The 18,460-nt window shown below is 36.5% G+C and overlaps 1 protein-coding gene across 1 annotated transcript; it reads left to right on the forward strand.

Moving 5' to 3' along the window:
* LOC18777565 (26S proteasome non-ATPase regulatory subunit 13 homolog B) lies at positions 6,134-12,947 on the forward strand. The gene is made up of 6 exons (XM_007209174.2): positions 6,134-6,479; positions 8,832-9,278; positions 10,125-10,205; positions 10,833-11,029; positions 11,163-11,262; positions 12,382-12,947. The coding sequence occupies exons 1-6, from the start codon at positions 6,330-6,332 to the stop codon at positions 12,565-12,567; spliced, it is 1,161 nt and encodes a 386-aa protein (XP_007209236.1). The 5' UTR covers positions 6,134-6,329; the 3' UTR covers positions 12,568-12,947.

An 18,460-nucleotide genomic window follows, 5' to 3' on the forward strand; every position in this document is an offset into this window, starting at 1 on the left:
TTAAACTTACACTAGAAAAAGGAAGAACTCGGTACACTAGGTGCTTGAAAATTAAAATCCTAAGTGTGGTAATCAAATTAAATTAAAACCCTGGGTCAAATAATTCCTTCCATTTGGGGATTATTTGACCTAATTGGGAATTACTCAACCTAATTAGGAGTTACTCAATTTAATTGGGAGTTACCTAGTTAAATTGAGAGTTACATAATTAAATAGAGAATTGATTTGATTCTAACCACAATTCCCAATTAAATGAGGAGTTACCTAATCAAATTAGGAATTGATTTGATTCCTACCACAATTAGGGATTTGATTTACTCTAATAAATCAAATCCCTAATTAATCAAATCAATTCCAAATCGGGGAGGAATAATTCCTTTCCATCTATGGAATTATTCCTCTGAAACCCTAACCTCCAAGACCACTACAAAAAGATGGTCACACATAAGGGTTGAGGTACGTCAGAATTGCTACTAAAAACTCTATAGAGATCTTCCCCTCACAAACCCATGGGCTGGCCATTGATTGGCCAAATGTCAATACTTTTAAAACTCTTTCCTTTTGAGGCCCCTTGAATCCGTGGGATTACATTAGTTGAAATATTCTGATTGCTTGATTCTCTCTTGTTTTGGAATATTCTGAACTGTCATCAATCTCCTTGATTTATTTCCTTGTGAGGCCTCCGTCACATGCACACTAACCTCAGAAATCTTGGGTGTGAATCCCTGGCTTGGGCTTGGACCTCCGAGATTTCATCTAGACATCTGGCGGAACCTCTTGCCCTTTGAGTGTTTAGAATTCTAGAGTTGGCTGATCATCCTCCAAGGTGGGTGGTATGAGAACTCCAAATATTAGGATGTTGGGCTTGGCCTCACATTGGACTATCTTTGAGTTCTCAAAATATTTGAATATTAGGAACTCGGCTGACATGCCTCCCGCAGAACTTCAACTCCCTCGGCGGAAATACTTCCTGCTAACTCCGGCGGAAATACCTCCAGCCAAACTTTAACTCCCTCGGCCCAACTTTACTTGCCCAAGTGTTGTGAAGAGGGGGCCCGGGTGAGCAAGGAGAAATCCGCCCCAGCCCAACTTTTTGTAAGAGGAGTGGCTAACCAAGGTATTTAAGGAGTGATCGGCTCAACTTTTTGAGAAGTGCCGTACCACTTTTGCAAAAGGAAGTGTTTGGCCAATTTTGCAAGGATATGCCCAACCACTTTTGCAAAGGGAAGCACTCGGTCATATTTTTGAGAAGGCACCATGGTCTTTAAAGAAAACGCATCGGCCACCTTGCAACAACCATTCGAAAATTCGATCGTGATTTTCCAAAATCCTTCAGGGCTTTCGGGCGCAACAGACTCCTAGCCCGGCTGCATTTTCAGCTCTTAACCCGACCGCATATTTAATCCATACTTGGATGCAGCCTAGTCATGTTCTTCAATAGATCCAGCAGCAACTCGCTGCCAAAGTTCGGCGGCAATCCTCAGCCACACTTCAAACAAAACCCGACCATACTCAAACCCCTTGCCACTTTCGAGCACAACCCAACCTTCTTTTTCAGCCGTACTTCGAACAAGGCCCAGCCATCTTCTTCAGCCGCACTTCAAACAAGGCCCGACCATTCTTCGAACACCTTCAGCCACCTTCAATCTCTAGCCTCACTTTAAACAAAGCTTGACTGCAATCTCAGCTACATTCAAACTGTCCAGTCGAGTCTCGCCAGGCCCAACTGCACCCAATTCTTGACCACCAAAGCTCCAAGACTCCAACAATTTTGATCGCACTTCGAACTTCTAGCTCGAGCTCATCTTTGCTTCCAGCCCAACAATAATTCTCCAACAAAGCTCGAACGCGGCCGGCTTCCTTCTCCAGCAAAACCCGGCCGCTTTCTAGCCGCATAAATCCCACAACACCCGACTGCCAAGCTCTCCAAGTCTCGGCCAGCTTTCGCACGTCATAACCCCAATAGCCCATTCGCTTGTACTTTCGAAAGGGTGCTCGAGTTTAGTGGATTTTCACCACCCCAAAACAGTGAGACCACTCAATATAGAGTACAGATCTCATTAAGAGTTATAAAGAACTCAACCTTAAATCGCTTCAGGATTTCATGCTTCTAAGGATGGATATAGAACAATAGCATGAATCCACTCATATTACTAGATGACTGGTTATTTCTTGGGATTTCCAATCTATAGGTTAGGTTACCATCACAAGTGACTTAACCTTCTATGGGTTTTAGTCCCATTTCTTTTCAGGTTTTCCAAACCTTTTCTCGTGTTAGTCCTTTCGTCAAAAGATCAGCTAATCAGATTGTACATAATCCACCCTTACAGCCCTATTGGAAAGAAACTCTCTAATAGTGTTGTGCTTGCGACGTATTTTTAGCCTCTTGCCATTATAATAACGATTCTTCCCATCTGACAGTAGTTTTCTCAACCAACCTACTTCCTCACTAGCCATTGCTAGGGCTATCATCTCTTACTCCAATATGGAGTAAGCCAGAATAGTCTGTTTCTTAGACTTCCATGAAACTGCACCACCAGCAATATTAAATATACATCCGTTAGTAGCCTTTGAATCATCTGATAAAATATTCCAATCAGTATCGCTGTATCCGTTTAGGACAACGGGAAACTTCTCATAGTGTAATCTAAGGTTCATAATCTTTTTAAGGTATTGCATGACCCTCTCAATAACATACCAATGCTTCAAACTATGTCCAATTGCAAGTCTGCATATTACTCCTACAACATAAGCTATATTAGGCCTAGTGCAATTAGTAGCATATCGAAGGCTACCAATGATGCTTGCATACTCTGTTTGTCTAACACTGTCACCAATGTTCTTGAACAACTTTACACTAAGATAATAAGGAGTAACTGCTGGATTACAATCAAAGTAATTATATTTCTTAAGGATTTTTTCAATGTAATGAGATTGATCCAAATAGAATCCTTTTTCTAAACCAGTTACCTTAATTCCAAGTATTACACTAGCTTCATTTAAATCTTTCATATGAAAGTTTGCACATAACAAAGATTTGACATTATTCACAACATGAATATTAGAGCCAAAAATAAGTAAGTCATCCACATTGAGACATAGGGTAAATTACTCAGATGGTTCTCAAACTTATACACGATTTATATTTTGGTCCGTCAATTAAATTATTCATTCAAATGGTCCATCAATTCTATATTATTCGCTTCATTAATCCCACCATCTAATTTTCTGTTAGATTTAACCAAATTTTAGGGTAAATATGACTTTTCATAATTAACAAATAAAAATTGGAGTATTTCAAAGATTCACTGAAATTTTAAACGAAGCAAAACTTGAAATGAAAACTCTAAACCACCCAACACAATACTCAAACCTCAATAAAAATAAGAATAAAGATTTGAAGCTGTGTTGCCATTACCAATTATATCTTTGAGAATCAGCTGCTTTCGAATATTAGCAGACAGAGGCCGGGGAGAAGAGAGAAACCATACATCAAGGGTCTCCTTCAACTTCAAGACTTTGCTAGAAGAAATGCTACATATCAAATAAATCAAGTTTTCTTAAGGGTGGCTGTGGGACGAGTTTGATTAGTTGTGGTTGTGGGCTTGGGTGAAGGGTGGCTGTGGGGGATTGGGGGGCTATATTTTTGGGTGTCTTGAGAAATTTTTAGTGGTGATTGGGCGATAATTGCTGGGTAGGCGAAGAGTGCTGGGAGAGAGAGAGTGTTTTGGGAGTATAGGGTGGCTGTGGGGGGTGGGGGGGATAGGTTTGCCCCACGCATCTAACCTACTCATGGTGGTTAGATGAGAGAGAGAGAGAGAGCTTTTTATTTTCATTTTTCAATATTTATTTATTTTTAAGGTATGAAATGACCAATTTACCCTCATTTAACGGCAACACTAATAGATGGTAACGGTAGGACCAGTTGACCGAATAATATAGAGTTGATGGACCATTTGAAAGAATAATTTAATTGAGGGACTAAAATGTAAATCGTGTATAAATTTGAGGACCATTTGAGTAATTTACCCTTGAGACATATAATAGTGCAACTATTATTCTCATGCTTAAAATAAATACATTTGTTACTTTCATTTATTTGAAATCCGACATGATTTGATCAAATCACCTTTGGAGGAGCTTTGGAGATGGTGAATGAGGTCGACAATTGTTTCAATCCTCCTTTTGTGTTTCAAATATCTTGTGTGTGTGTGTTTTTTTTTAATATTGTGTGTTTTCTTTTGGATTAAAATTAAATTTATGGAGTTTCAATTTTTTTGGGTCAAATTATTCAAAAAATTAAATTATGACTTTATTTAAAAAGATTAAATGAAGAAAAGTTTTCCATTAAAAAAATATTAGACTTAAACCATTCTTAAACAATTTAATAAATTTGTGAATTTAAAATTTGAGTCCAGAAGGTTGGGAGAAAAAACGATTTGAGTCCGAGCAAAACCCAAATAGTTACTTTTTGGAGAGGAAAATTTGGGTTTAGCCCCTCATGGGTTGGAGAAGGCCTATGGTTGGAGGAAAAAATTGTTTTAAGTCCATACAATACATGAATAATTGTATTTTGAAGGGTCAAAATTTAGATTTAGCCCTTTTATGGTTGGATATGGTCTAGAGACCATAACTCTCTTATGACCCCAGAAAAATATGGGGAAATAGCTCAAAATGCCACACTTTTTATAATTTTAACTGAAAATACCACCCCTCTCAATTTTTTTTGCAACTATCACCAATAAATATATATTTATGGTCCACTTATTGCACACATATCACTTTTTCTGAAATTTAGTTCTCTCTCTGTCTCTCTCTTTGCTATCTCTAGCGCAGCTCTCTCTCTCTCTCTCTCTCTCTCTCTCTCTCTCCATCTAGCTAACTACGCCTCTTCTCACGAAGAATAAGATCAAGAACAACCTACAAAACCCACAACTTTGCCCTCAAAACCCAGTTCTTCCCCTTCCTCTCTGTTTTCTTCTCTACCCAAATCCAAACTCCAACTTCGTCTCTCTTCAAATCCTTTTTGCAACCTAAACAAACCCAAACAAACCATCTTTTCTTAATATGACAACATGTCTTGGCATTAGGTGGCCATTGTTTGAGCATTTTGGTCCAATTTTAGGAGGTTTTGAAGTCTGGGTTTACATGCCTTCTTCAAGAACAACTTCTCCAAAAAATGAATTGTTGGGAATATGTAAGTTTTGATGTTAAATTGAATTTGATTACTAAAATTGGAATGTGATTGATTTCGTCTGTATTTTGTGTAGAAAGTGAAGTATTGAGATTGAATTTGTTTGTCTGAAACAACAAGTGTGTTTGTTCTTTGTCGATTGATTCTTGCATTTGGTATTGGGATTTTCTATGAATTTATAATTATATCATAGTGAGGTAGCATTGTTGATTTGCTATTGCAATCGTATTGTGATTTTATTGCGTTGTATTGTAGTGGTATTGTATTTGTATTGCTATGGTATTGCTGTTATATTGATTTTTTGTTTTGTATTTTATTGATATGTTACTGTAATTTAATAGGAATATATGTTGATATCATTTTTCTTTATCTGCTTGTGATTTTAGTAGGAGTTGAGATTATTCTTGGCTGAAGTATTATTTACGATCTCTCTCTCTCTCTACTCTTCGTATTTTTCTCAACATTTATGTGTTAATTTAATGCCTGGTATTGTTTTGGAACCATAATAATTGTCAATCTCATTGTTTCTTTAAAAAATTGCTGTAAAATTGTTACTTCATTTTCTTATTTCCTTTGTTTTAAGATATTTTTGTTTGGAGAAAAAGAACTCTGTTTTTGTAATCTAAAAGACTAGGTACTCATGGTGAGTGTTTTCTGATCAACAAGATTCAGACTTTATGTATGTCAGTTTACTACTTTTACACTTAAACTTTGGCTGTCTAAAATTTGAAAAGTCTTGTATGCCAGCACAGAGAGAGAGAGAGAGAGAGAGAGAGAGAGAGAGAGAGCAAAGAGAGAGAACTAAATTTAAGAAAAAGTAATATGTGTGCAATAAGTTGACAATAAATACATATAATATTTTCAGTTAAAATTATAAAAAAAGTGGCATTTTGAGCTATTTCCCAAAAATATATACCATAACTCTCATACCCGACCCGACCCGACTTTTAGTTGCAATGCCGGCTCTTCTGTATATTTACGCAAATACACGGATAAAAGCGCAAAGATTTTTCATCACTTTTGTGTTCTTTTCTTTGAGCACAAGCTAAATAAGGTGTTTTTTCGGATTCGTATAAATACAAACCAAACAAGGCCTTAGGTCTCCCTACCCTCGCAAATTCTCTCCGAATCAGGCATGGCCGCGCTGCAGTACCTGGAGTCGTTGCGCAACGCGCATCCGGAGCTCTCCGATTGGTACAATTCGCTCGCAGATCTGTACCAGAAGAAGCTATGGCACCAGCTCACTCTCAAGCTCGAGCAGTTTGTTGCTCTCGCCGTGTTCCAGGTCTGTTTCCCACCCCAATTTTTGGTTTCTTTGATGCTTATGCTTCAGTGTGTGGATGTGTGACTGTGAGTTCGGGAATTTAGGGATTGTGAAATCCTTAGTTTGCGGCTTGAAGTGTTCTTTTGGTTTTGTTGCTGAGTTAGGGTTTTTTTGGGAACAGTAATGGGAAATGGGCGTTTGGATGACAAAAATAGGTTTATTTTTATTTTTATTTTTATAATTTCTTTTCTGGAATTAGGGTTTTCTGTGGTTACGGGGGAAGAAATATTTGGATTTTAATGCTTTGGTTGCATTAAGTGAAACTCTACTATAAATCTCTGAAAGCATGTGCTCTTATTTTTTTTTTTCAACTCATTTTTATGTGATTTGAGTAACTAGAGGTCAAAAAAATGGGTTATGGATTCTAGTTTTGAGAGTTTCTCCTCTGGGAGCAATGAGTTCTTGTAGATCCTAGTTTTTTAATCATTAGAGAGTGGTTTAACCCTCGGGTGACAATTTTTTTTCTGGGTTTTAATTTCCTTGGAACTCATTCTAATTAAATCAAATTTTTATTTGGGAGGGAACTAGTTGGTTTGAAACTGTTGATCCATTCAACTAGCATGGATTGTGGTCTATCCCAGTGGAAAGCCTTGACTTGCAGACCAGTGGTCTCAGGTTCGAATCCCTATGGCACCTTGGTAGTGTGTGTGAGATAAACTCCCCTCCTCCTTGTAGTGTAGACTATCACTTGTATTTAAAAATAAAATAAAAAATAGCATGGACTGTGGTCTCAATGCATCTACGATCCTGGTATTTTTGTTTGTATGCATACATACATATGTATATTTTGTTGAATAATATGACTCTCTTTGCTGCCTGGAGGAGAGGACAACGTAGGATGTTAATTAGGTTCCTGTATTGTGGTTATGGTGTTATGCAATTATAGAAAAATTGTTTAAAGTGTTTTGTATTACCCATGTATTGTATAGCAACTGATGGCTCAAGTAAAGTAAAGTTTAACATGTAACTTTAAGCTACTAACCAAGTGCCTTTACCAAAGTTGCCCCATGCTCTGTGTTTTTTTCTCTTTGTCAATGTATTTTTCACCAGATGCGAGGCTTTCATAGATTAAGATATCAAATTAATTAGATTGGAGAGTCTTAGCACATAAAATGTGGCAGTAGTGGAAACTCCAAATTGTTTACCGTACAATAAATGAACTCTATAAAGGGACTATCTGACAATAATATTTTTCTAAGAGGTTGTATTATAACATATTTGAACATAATTTGAGCACTTCTTGATTGTAGTTGCCCCAAATGTGAGGTAATAAGTATGATAATTTGTCTACAATTTTCAATTTCTGTATAGTGCTTTTATCACGAGATATTTATTTGTAACATTTAGGCATGGTTGTAACTTGATTGGCATTTAACCAGATTAGGCATGCATTAGTATGGAACTAAGGTGTGCTACCCTTATCCCATGGACACTCAATGATTGCTTTGTAAGTTATTAGGCCTGGTTTGTTAGGGAGGACTAGACTAGACTAGACTGGCAAAATGCCCACATTTCATGTGCAATCAAGGCATAATATGGATATTGTTGTCTATCTTGGAGGATGAAGGAGGACTATTCATAAGAGGCTGATGACTAAAACTTATCCCTCATAATCCCACCAATTTCAAGGGGATTAAGGGGATAAATTTTAGTCATCAACCTCTTATAGATAGTCCCCATTCTTCCTCCAAGTTAGGCAACATATCCATATTATGCCTTCAATGCACATGAAATGTAGGCATTTTTCTAGTCTAGTCTAGTCCTCCCTACCAAACAAGCCCTTACTGGTCATGTTTAGCTTCCTTTGTGCCTTCTAAATATGACATGGTGAAGAAACAATCTAGGTTATGGATGTGTGTTCTAAGGAATTTAATTTTTGAATTTTCTTAATCAGGATAATGTTATGTTATAAACTTGTACATCTTGAAATGAGATTAGGTTGCATTTTTTCTTTTACTTTGTAGAAATTGTCAACAGAATTGATGATACCTACAAAGCTAATTTGCATGGGGGTTTATCTGGTTCTATGTTTTCTCATGTAATCCATTTGCACGAAAAATCTCATTAACTTACCAAGTTTTGTTTTTTAATTATTGAAGTACTGAATCTTTGTTTGCTAGATGACTTTATATATGATTTTTTAATGCTAAAATGGTAGTAATAGAACATTTTATTGCTATCAATATGTCTGGATGTAGTGCAAGTGTGTTCTACTTGTTCTTGACAGGAAAGAATTCCAGTAGTATGTTTCTATTTTCTGCATGTCTCCTTCCTTCCTGCATCTGACTTTGGCTTCTTATTATTGAATATCAGGCTGGCGATGCTCTGATACAGTTATATCACAATTTCATCACTGATTTTGAGACTAAAATCAACCTTCTGAAGCTTGCACACTTCGCAGTAATTGTTTCTCGGCAGTATCCAGAGAAGGAAGCTGCTATCAATTACCTTGAAGGGGTGATTGAGAAGCTTCAAGCCACTAGAGAGCAACGGATAGAGGAACCAATCCTTTACATTAAGATGCAAATAGCAATATTCAAACTTGAGCAAGAAGACCAGAAAGAGTGCAAAAAACTTCTAGAAGATGGAAAGAGTACACTTGACAGTATGACTGACATCGATCCATCTGTATATGCTAGCTATTATTGGGTTTCATCTCAATACCATAAGTTCCGTCAGGAATTTGCTGAGTTCTACAAAAGTGCTCTTCTTTATCTAGCATACACATCAGTGGAGTCTCTCTCAGAATCATTTAAGCTGGTACGCAGTTATGTAATCTTATAGCAAACCATTTTTCTTTTGCAGTTCCTAAGTTTTAAAGCCCATCACTATTTTGAAATTCTATGTTATTGGGAAGGCTTGAAACCTGTGGTTGCGTACTTTAGATGAATGGTTTCCTTATAGTTTGTATTTTCCATGCCTGGATTCAAGTCTTCCAAGGCATTTGACGATAGGCTTTATCTTCTAAATCTTTTATATACCAAATGGAAAAAATAAAAACGAAAAGGAAAATCTTCTACCATCTGCTATGATTACTTACCAATATGATTGTAAACATAATCTGAACAGTCCAGTTTAGAGAATGCAACTTAACATAAAGGAGATATTGGGTAAAATGTGGAATAAGGTCAATCTCAGGGAGCTGAATTTTAAGCACTTGAATAGGAATGGTTTAGTATAAAATTTATCCATCGTATTATAGATTGATGAAAGAGGAGAAAACGCGTTCATTTTTGTTTGTCATTTAATTGAGGATTTCTATTTGGTGAAAACCTGGAAATATTTGTTTTATACATGAGGATTTCTAAGAGAATCCAGTGACTTGGCTAAATGGAGTTGTGTGCATTGTTTTGAACATGGACTTTGTTCAATGCATAATTAACTAAGGATTTCACACTTGCCTTTTATCTTTTCACTGGTTCAGTATACATTTGAAAGATTTTGGTTTGGACACAAATGATAGCCTCTGTCGACACTGCAGATCCTATGAATTAATTGTCCATATGTGACTCACTTAATTTTACTGCTGAGTAGCCGTTAGACAGTTTTCGTCTTTTAATCCATGATGTGATTTTGACGGTTTAATTTGCTTTTAACGTATGCAAGGATTTGGCATTTGATTTGTCCCTTTCTGCGCTCCTGGGAGACAACATCTACAACTTTGGAGAGCTGCTTGCACATCCTATTGTAAGACCATTTGTGCATAATTTCTCTCTCTCTTTTTTTCGCTTTCATATTACATTACTTAAAAGAGTTCCCTTTAAAGATAAACAAGATATTTTTGTTTCTGTATTTGAAAAGCTTTTGCACCAAATATTAAAACATTGGATTTGAATTGATCAGAAATGAAGATTGCAAGGCACATTCTTGTTGATACTGCTATTTATTTTACACTTTACAGTTTGGCTTTATTTCCACTCTCCCAGCTGAGATCACTAAGTATGACAAATTACTATTAATTTCGACTGCTATAGATTATCACGAAGTGTTTGTAGTCTCCAACTTGACTTTATGCAGCCTATTATGTGTATGCAGCCTATTATGTGTACATGCTTCTTTGCATGAATAAATAAGTTTGTACAATGGTTTAGAGAACCATGTGGTTTTATGATCTGAATTCCCTGTAGTACCCCACCGAGGATGCCCACACCCTCCTGTCCATTTGTGTTTTTTGGATGACCTACAGCTTTTATAGATATTAATTATGTATCTAGTTGGCAGGTGCTTCTTCTGAAGTGTGTGGACCTCATTATATTAAATTGTTTTTCCTGCTTTTCTTTTTTGATAGATGACTTCTTTTAACAACTTATGCAGATTAAGAGTCTTCTAGGGACAAAGGTAGAGTGGCTTTACTATATTCTTCAAGCGTTCAACTCTGGTGATTTAGTTCGTTATCAAGAATTATGTCGTGTGCATAATGCTGCTCTTAGAGCTCAACCAGCTTTAGTTGAAAATGAGAAGAAGCTTTTGGAGAAGATTAACATTCTGTGCTTGATGGAAATTATCTTCAGGTTTGCATGTTGTAGATCATCCTTTTTTTTCTTTGGTCAATGATCATCCTTTCAATTGTAATCTGTGCCAGATGAGAAATTATTATTCTCTGTGTTCTTTTGAATTACCATTAAGTTGACATGTTCCTTGCAGCCGGCCATCTGAAGATAGGACTATACCTTTGAGTATCATTGCAGAGCGTACGAAACTTTCTGTCGAGGATGTGGAGCATCTTCTTGTGAAGAGTCTTTCTGTATGTTCCTCTTTTCTGAGAACTTGATGGACAGTGAATGAATTCAGATTTTGGTATCTTTATTAATATTAGAATCATCCAAGGTGTACAGCCCCTGCCTATTCAGATTTCCCTACTTACGTATCTATGCTAATATGGAAGACTCCAGTCTTATGGTCATGGTTGTTAATGTATGACTCTTGAACAAGTAAAGATTAACTACCCTACATTGAAGAAAATATAAAAAAAAAACTTTTAGTTTGAGAGACTGAACTTTAACTTGGTAAGAGGGCTAGTATTATAAATTTGGCCAGATGAACATGGTATATCTGATGTATATGGTATTGAGCGTTCAAACCGTATTTGCACATATCTAGTAGGTTCCATGATTTATTTAGTTTTATAGCACTGGCCTTTGATATTTTTGTGTGTACTTTATGGGTATGCAATACAGGTTAAGCTGTGCACATGACGAACATGAAAATGAGTTTAAATAATTATATATATATAGCATTTATGTGTAACATTATTTTACATAATGATTTAGTTTCTGTTGCTTTAATTTTTTGAATTAATCAAAATATTCCTAAAAATAATACTCTTTGGATGTATGATTATTCCTCCCCCCCCCACACTCCCTCTTTTAGAAGTGTTTGTGCTACATACAATATACCCTAATTCTAAAGTTATTGATAAATTCAGCATAGTAATGGCGTGTTTGCTTGCCAGTTAAGAGAATCAGATCTCCATGTTTTGGTAGTTGTATAGCCGTCTTGCATGATCATTATATTAAGGAAAGACCTAGAATGGAAGTGATGTTCTGGCTTTGTTCTTAACCCATCATTTCCTTAACTTCTGTTCTGTTGTCTTTTCAGTTCCTTTTTTTTTTTCGGGTGTTGTGGGGAATGATTTTCCTTATGACTTTGCTTTTGGCACTACTAAGAAATAGAAAGAAAGCAAATACCTTATCAAATTTAAACCGAGATAAAATGCTCCTTGTGTTGTCTATCTGGTCGTTACATGATATATGGTTTATGGTAATGGTCATCTGGACAATTGTATGTTTGTAATTCAAATGTCTATTTTTTTTGTTATTGTGAATTTTCTCAATTGAATAATTATAGGAGATGCTTACTGCAGGTTCATTTGATTGAGGGAATAATTGATCAAGTTGAGGAAACCGTGCATGTGTCCTGGGTGCAACCAAGAGTTTTGGGAATTCCACAGATCAAATCGTTGCGTGATAGGCTGGACGGTTGGTTGGACAAAGTGCATACAGCTTTGTTATCTATCGAGGCGGAAACACCTGATTTGGTTGCATCATGAGTTAGGTCCCTTGCTTTGTTTTCTGCCTTTGGTGTAACAAATCCTAATCGAAAAAAATGGGAGTTTAAAATGCAAGGGCGGCCAAGAAAACAGTAGTCTCAGTTAGTTGAGAACTTGGGCCAACGTTTTTTATGCTGCTTTTCATATTGCTGATGCTTTTCTTGAATCATTTTCCTGGAAGGAGAAGCCTCATGTACTGCATTTCGGACTAAATTCCATTTCATATATAGGTGGCATGCCTAGAGACATGGTGAATCAAATTCAGAGATGGCTGTGTAACCTTAAGCGTTATTAAACTATGTATTTGGAATATTTCTTAGATTTTTACCGTAATGCGATGATCCACTTTACGCAGCTGAACATGCATCTGCCTAACTTTATATCACTTCTCTCAGTTCTCTAACTACTGCTACAGCATTTTGGTTCTCATTGGAAGATTTTTTTTCTTTGGGGTTCCATTCCTTAATACCAAATGGAACTGAGGATGCAGTTAGTTTAAATGAGTCGTGGCTGCTAATGCTGTCCAGTGACCGATTCTGGCACTGATTGATGGTTCTGCAATTGAAATCTTTCACAAGTGCTCACCTGAGGACCAAATTTTGAGTAGCTTAAGAAGTCCAACCAGACCCATTTACATGTTCGAAGGTCCCTTGTGCTCTCAAGAATTTTATAGCGAGGGTCTTATACAAGGTCTTTAGATGAGGTTCTATCTCTTAGCCGTTGGACCAATAGATGAGGTCTTATTTCTGAATCGTTGGATCAATAGATGATGCCATATCTCTTAACCGTTCGATAAAATTGGTTAGTTTGATCCGATGGTTAAGAGATAGAATCTCATCTAAGAGCTGCCTTCACTGTGGAATGATTCCTTATGCTCACTCTTCCTTTCTGTCTCCTGTTCGAGAACTTCCCGAGTGGGTGGTGGGTGTCCATTGGCTTCGTATTGATCTTGAGCAGGCTGAACCAGATCTTGATCTTATTGATGATGCATTGTTGTTGTAAACTTTTTTTTTTTTTCTTCTGTAGACAATTCAGATGAATTAGTCTAACAATAGTAAATATTTAAAAAATAATTTTTAAAAAAAGTTGTTTTGGTCAAGGAGAATTATGAGCTAAAATGCAAATCTATTAAAATAAAAATATAAAATATAGCCGTTTATAGTCATTGGTCTCACTTGTAGCTGTTTATAGCCGTTGGTTCCACAGCTTTTGAAAAAGTGGGTCAGCATGGTGGCAAGCATGTTGTTGACAGAAGAAAAAAAAAAAAGGGTCAGCATGGTGGCAAGTATGGCTTTGTACAGTCGCAATGCAAGTGAGAGACCAAAAAATATGGGCTGCAACTTTTCTCCTTGCAGGACCCACTTGGTTTCAAGGGCTTCAACCAAGCATATAGATTTAGCTAGTGCTCCGGTTGGACTTCAAGTTTTAGAGCCTTTAATTTGCACAATTGGGGATGCTTTTTTAAGAGCGCTCGGATCATGTGAGAACCTTATATGAGAATTAATGGCAGCCGTTGAAATGCATCTGAAAGATTTAGGAGAAAAGCAAGCTTACGCTGTAAACGGGTAGATTGCAGTTTCCCCTTAGGCCATGTGTCAAGTCGCGCCTTTGTTCTTCTTGACAATCGCGCCTTTCTTCTCAATGAATTTATGAATCAACCCTAATCATAACACCCAAAATTTCAACTACGAGACATAATTTTGTGTATTCCTCTTCTTTTGTGGCAAAAACTCTTTGGTCTACTCTTTCTCTTTCACTTCCTTCTCTATGGTCGCAGAACCTCCCTCATCTAGTCTTTCTCATCTGAACGTTTGAATCGGTACATTTCTCTCGAATTCCCTCTCTCTCTTTCATATTAAGGTTTGGATGTTATATTGCATTCACTTAGTGTTTAAATTTTGTTTAGGATTTTAGAGCTTTGATTTTTTGGGTAAGAGTATTTTGTCTCTGTAGTAGTTGTGTTTGCAAAAATAAAAATTGGCTTCAGTTGCTTTTTTGTGTTGTGTTTTCTAGTTTCTAGTAATTTGTTGAATCATAGTAACTTTTTTTTTAAAAGTTGATGCGGTTTCAATATTCTTTCATTATTCCAAAACTTGGTTTTTTTTGTTTTTTTGCAATTCTTTGTGGTAATTTGTTGAAGTGTAGATTCATAAATGTTGCGTTGCGTCTTCATATTTTTTTGGCATTCTGCTTGTTGGTTGTCTTTTCTTCAAATTCCAGGAACCTTTATCGGTTCCTCATTGTAATTCTACTTTGCCCATCTAGTGGTGTGAGTATAGGGCATCATTTTAGTGATTTAATGGAGTTTGGAAAACAAATAATAAGTACCATTAGAAGTAGAACGCAGAAAAGAAAATTGAATCTTAACTATGAATATGAGATGATTGGGGATGCATAAGGATCAATGCATCTTGTAGTAGGTATCAATTCTATATCTTAATTTATTGAAAATAGTGTTGGTAGGTATCAATTCCTTATCTTAATGTGTTGAAAATAGTGTTTGTAGGTGAAAATTATGTATCTTAATGTGTTGAAAATAGTGTATCAGTTATGTATCTTAATGTGTTGAAAATAATGTCAGTAGGTATCAATTATGTATCTTAATGTGTTGAAAATAATGTTTGTAGGTATTAATTATGTATCTTAATGTGATGAAAATGTGTAGATAATACTGTGAGTGGGTATCACTTCTGTATCTTAATGAGTTCATAATATTGTGAGCAGGTATCACTTCTCTTTCTTAAGCAACAGGTGTCTGTTGCAGGTATAAAATGGAATATGGATTTGAGCTTTGTTTCCTGGAGTTAAAGGTTTATTTTGCGCGGGTGAATAATATGTGTGTGGCAAGTACAATCCTATGTAATTTTGGGGCGCATTTTAGTGAGTTGCTTATAAATTTTTTTTAGAGAAAGCTATTTTGGGCACCTATTGGGCCTCCATAAAATTGCATTTATTGGTCAAATTGTGCATGCTCCGGCACTTCGGCTAGTTGGAGGACTTGGTGTGAAGGACATGTTGGGCCTTAGTTATGCAATAGGGTCCAACGTTGCTCAATTTAGTGTAAAGGATTTTTGTTTGATAAGTGGTCGGAAATGTGAAACAGAGCCTAACATAACGTCCGGAGGGATGCTCATAATCGATTTATGAAAGCGCATTTTACCAACATGAGTCACATTACTTGCCATGACTTAGAAAATGCATTCCTAAATTCCAAAAGAGGAAGCGAGAGCTCGTTCAAATTGTGATTGTTGTATTTTGTGGAGTTTGTAATAATAGGTAAACCCCAAAATGTAAAGATAAACGAGGACTACTTACATTTGGTTCATAAAATGGATGAATTCAACAAATATCTGTGGGGATCTATATTGTTTGAGTGTCTACAAGATTCACTGTTGTTTGCTCCAGGGAAGAAAGAGAGTGACGAAGACAATACTAGGAAGGGGAAATGACATAAAAAGGGAAAAAAGGCAGTGCGGAGTTCAGTGAGAAAAAGGAAGAAATACGTGAGGATAAGAAGCGTAAAAGAATTAACAGACCTACATGGAATATAAAGGGATTGAGTGATGCTTTCTAGGTATGATTTAGTTCAAAATTAGTGTTTGTAAAATTAAGTACTGACTTTGATAATCTATTTGTTGTAAATTTGGGGGTATGAATTAATTGTTGAATTGGGAATTCCCCCCCTTAGATATTGTAAGCAAATCGAGAAACCTGCATTAGTCCCTCAAATTTGCCGATGGGAATCCATAGATTAAGTGCCTGAATTTAGAAAGTTGAACGCTTATATATTTCAAAGCAAACAAGTGTGTAGTTAATAATTTATTTCAATAGTATGTTGGTTTCATGAGAAAAGCTGTTTAGTATTGTATATGACCTGTTAACTCTATATTTTTTACAGCCTGTTATACTACGCCTCTTACGACCAACTGAATCGGAGATGAGCCAACCATATTGGAGTTGGGGATTAGATGTTCCTGAATGTGATGCACCTAGTGTAGCCCCGTGGATATGTAAGGACCTTAATGAGTTAAACTTTGTTGTGCAGCAATTGAGGAACAAGGTTGCAGTATTGCACGAGAAGGGTGAGCTAGAGGAGATAGTTTTATGCTTGAAAAAGTGTACCATTCATGCAGATTCTGCTGGGAATGTTCCATTGTTGACCCCCTAAGTCCTGTTCCTCTTGATTACCTTCTAGGGTTGGCGAAATTCTACTAGGAATGGGAACAAGAAGAAAAATAAGTTCCCTTTGCCCGTCCTTAGTGAAATGTAAATGGTTTATTATGATTACTTATTGAGTCATTGGTGAAATGGATTCGATAATAACAATGATTGACAAATATAGTTCACATGTGCGCTTATGTGGAGAAGAAGGTATGGAAGGTTCGCATAACTTCTTTGTTCGATTGCTAACCAAGGACGGTTGGTTGGATGACTCGATAAGCATTGATTGATTTGGGATTTTGTCGAAATGCCCATGCTATGTAGTGATTTATTGATTTAATAATGAAAACAACCCTTTTATTTAGAACATTGACATGGCCTTGATTTTGCTACGGGAGCGGCACAACAGCTCTGCAAATGGGTGGGTTCTGACCGGACGATATTGGACACCACTTTTCAAGTCTGTATTATTTCTTAATTATGCATTGTTTATTTTCAAATTTGATATTCGTTATGATCCATAACTCGTGTGCCACTATGCAGAAATGTGCTGCCTTAGAGTACATGCAAATGAAGACATATATGGGAAAGGAGGACAGGCAGCATAGTAACGGTCTACTACAAATGGTCAAGGGCGAAGGGTCTAAGTTGGCTAAATCATGGTCGTCTGTGAATCAGGTTTTTTTGCCCTTCAAACTACAAAGGCAGAAGCACTGGATCATACTTCTTGTCGATTTAAAAGAGCGTGAGATAAGGGCATATGATTCCAAAATAGATCTTTGCAGAACTTAACCAATCCAAATGGCTGTTTAACCAATGGAGAAAATGTTGCCCTAGTTGTTACAGGAATCTAGATATATTGGCGATGGTCTACTTCGAAAAAGTGAGTGGCCAGTTATTCGCATAATAGATGCACCCAAACAAGTAGGCGGGTAAGTCATATTCCACCTAAACACATTGTCTTATTAAATGGATGTGTTGTACAATGAATCACAGCTTCTTCGCAATGTTTCAGGGGTGACTATGAAATGCACGTTCTCAAACACTTCGAGTTTCTGACCTCGAATGTAAACCTAGCCAATATTTCCCATGACGCTATGTCCTTCTTTCAGTTGAAGCTTGCTGTACTGTTGTTGCAGGGATATTGGTAGCTGTGATTCATTAGGAGAGACAATATGACATAACATGCAAAGTTTTTAACTGGGTGGGTGTAGTATATGAACTTGCAAAGTTAATTTAACTGGGTGGGTGGTTTGTAATTATGTAGGTAACAGTTGTTGAACTGAAAAGGGTTTTGTATTTTGTTCAAATACAAGCTATATAAAACCCTCAACACATATTGTTGATACTATGCTGAGCCCTAAACCCTAAGCGGTGCATGATTCTTTTCAAATGTGGAATAAATAGGAATGTATCTTGTTTTGGGCAAACACGATTGTGAAGTTAATATACGGGCAAATGTTGAAAATTTAATTTTTCAAACACTTTCACTGCTAAATTCATATTTGCAGATTTCCAAACACTTCTTAATTTTTCATAGCTGTTCGGATTATAAAATTACAAAACATATACTTGAAAAGTCAAAAGATTTCCACAAAATACTTTGTCATCAATTTAACTGCCAAATTCAGAAATGATAAAACTAACAACAGTAGGAGGATATTTTTAATGCCCTTCACTATACCGATTACTTCAGCATATGCATTAAGTTCTTTTACATCCAGCTGGTTTT

Source organism: Prunus persica, chromosome G5, assembly GCF_000346465.2.
Source record: "Prunus persica cultivar Lovell chromosome G5, Prunus_persica_NCBIv2, whole genome shotgun sequence".
Classification (NCBI taxonomy): domain Eukaryota; kingdom Viridiplantae; phylum Streptophyta; class Magnoliopsida; order Rosales; family Rosaceae; genus Prunus; species Prunus persica.

Bases quoted from the DNA above. Each gene is read 5' to 3' on its own strand.
- LOC18777565 (XM_007209174.2), top strand. From the start codon at position 6,330: ATGGCCGCGCTGCAGTACCTGGAGTCGTTGCGCAACGCGCATCCGGAG. The intron at 6,480-8,831 runs GTCTGTTTCCCA...ATTGAATATCAG, and splicing joins TTGCTCTCGCCGTGTTCCAG to GCTGGCGATGCTCTGATACA. The intron at 11,263-12,381 runs GTATGTTCCTCT...TGCTTACTGCAG, and splicing joins TTCTTGTGAAGAGTCTTTCT to GTTCATTTGATTGAGGGAAT.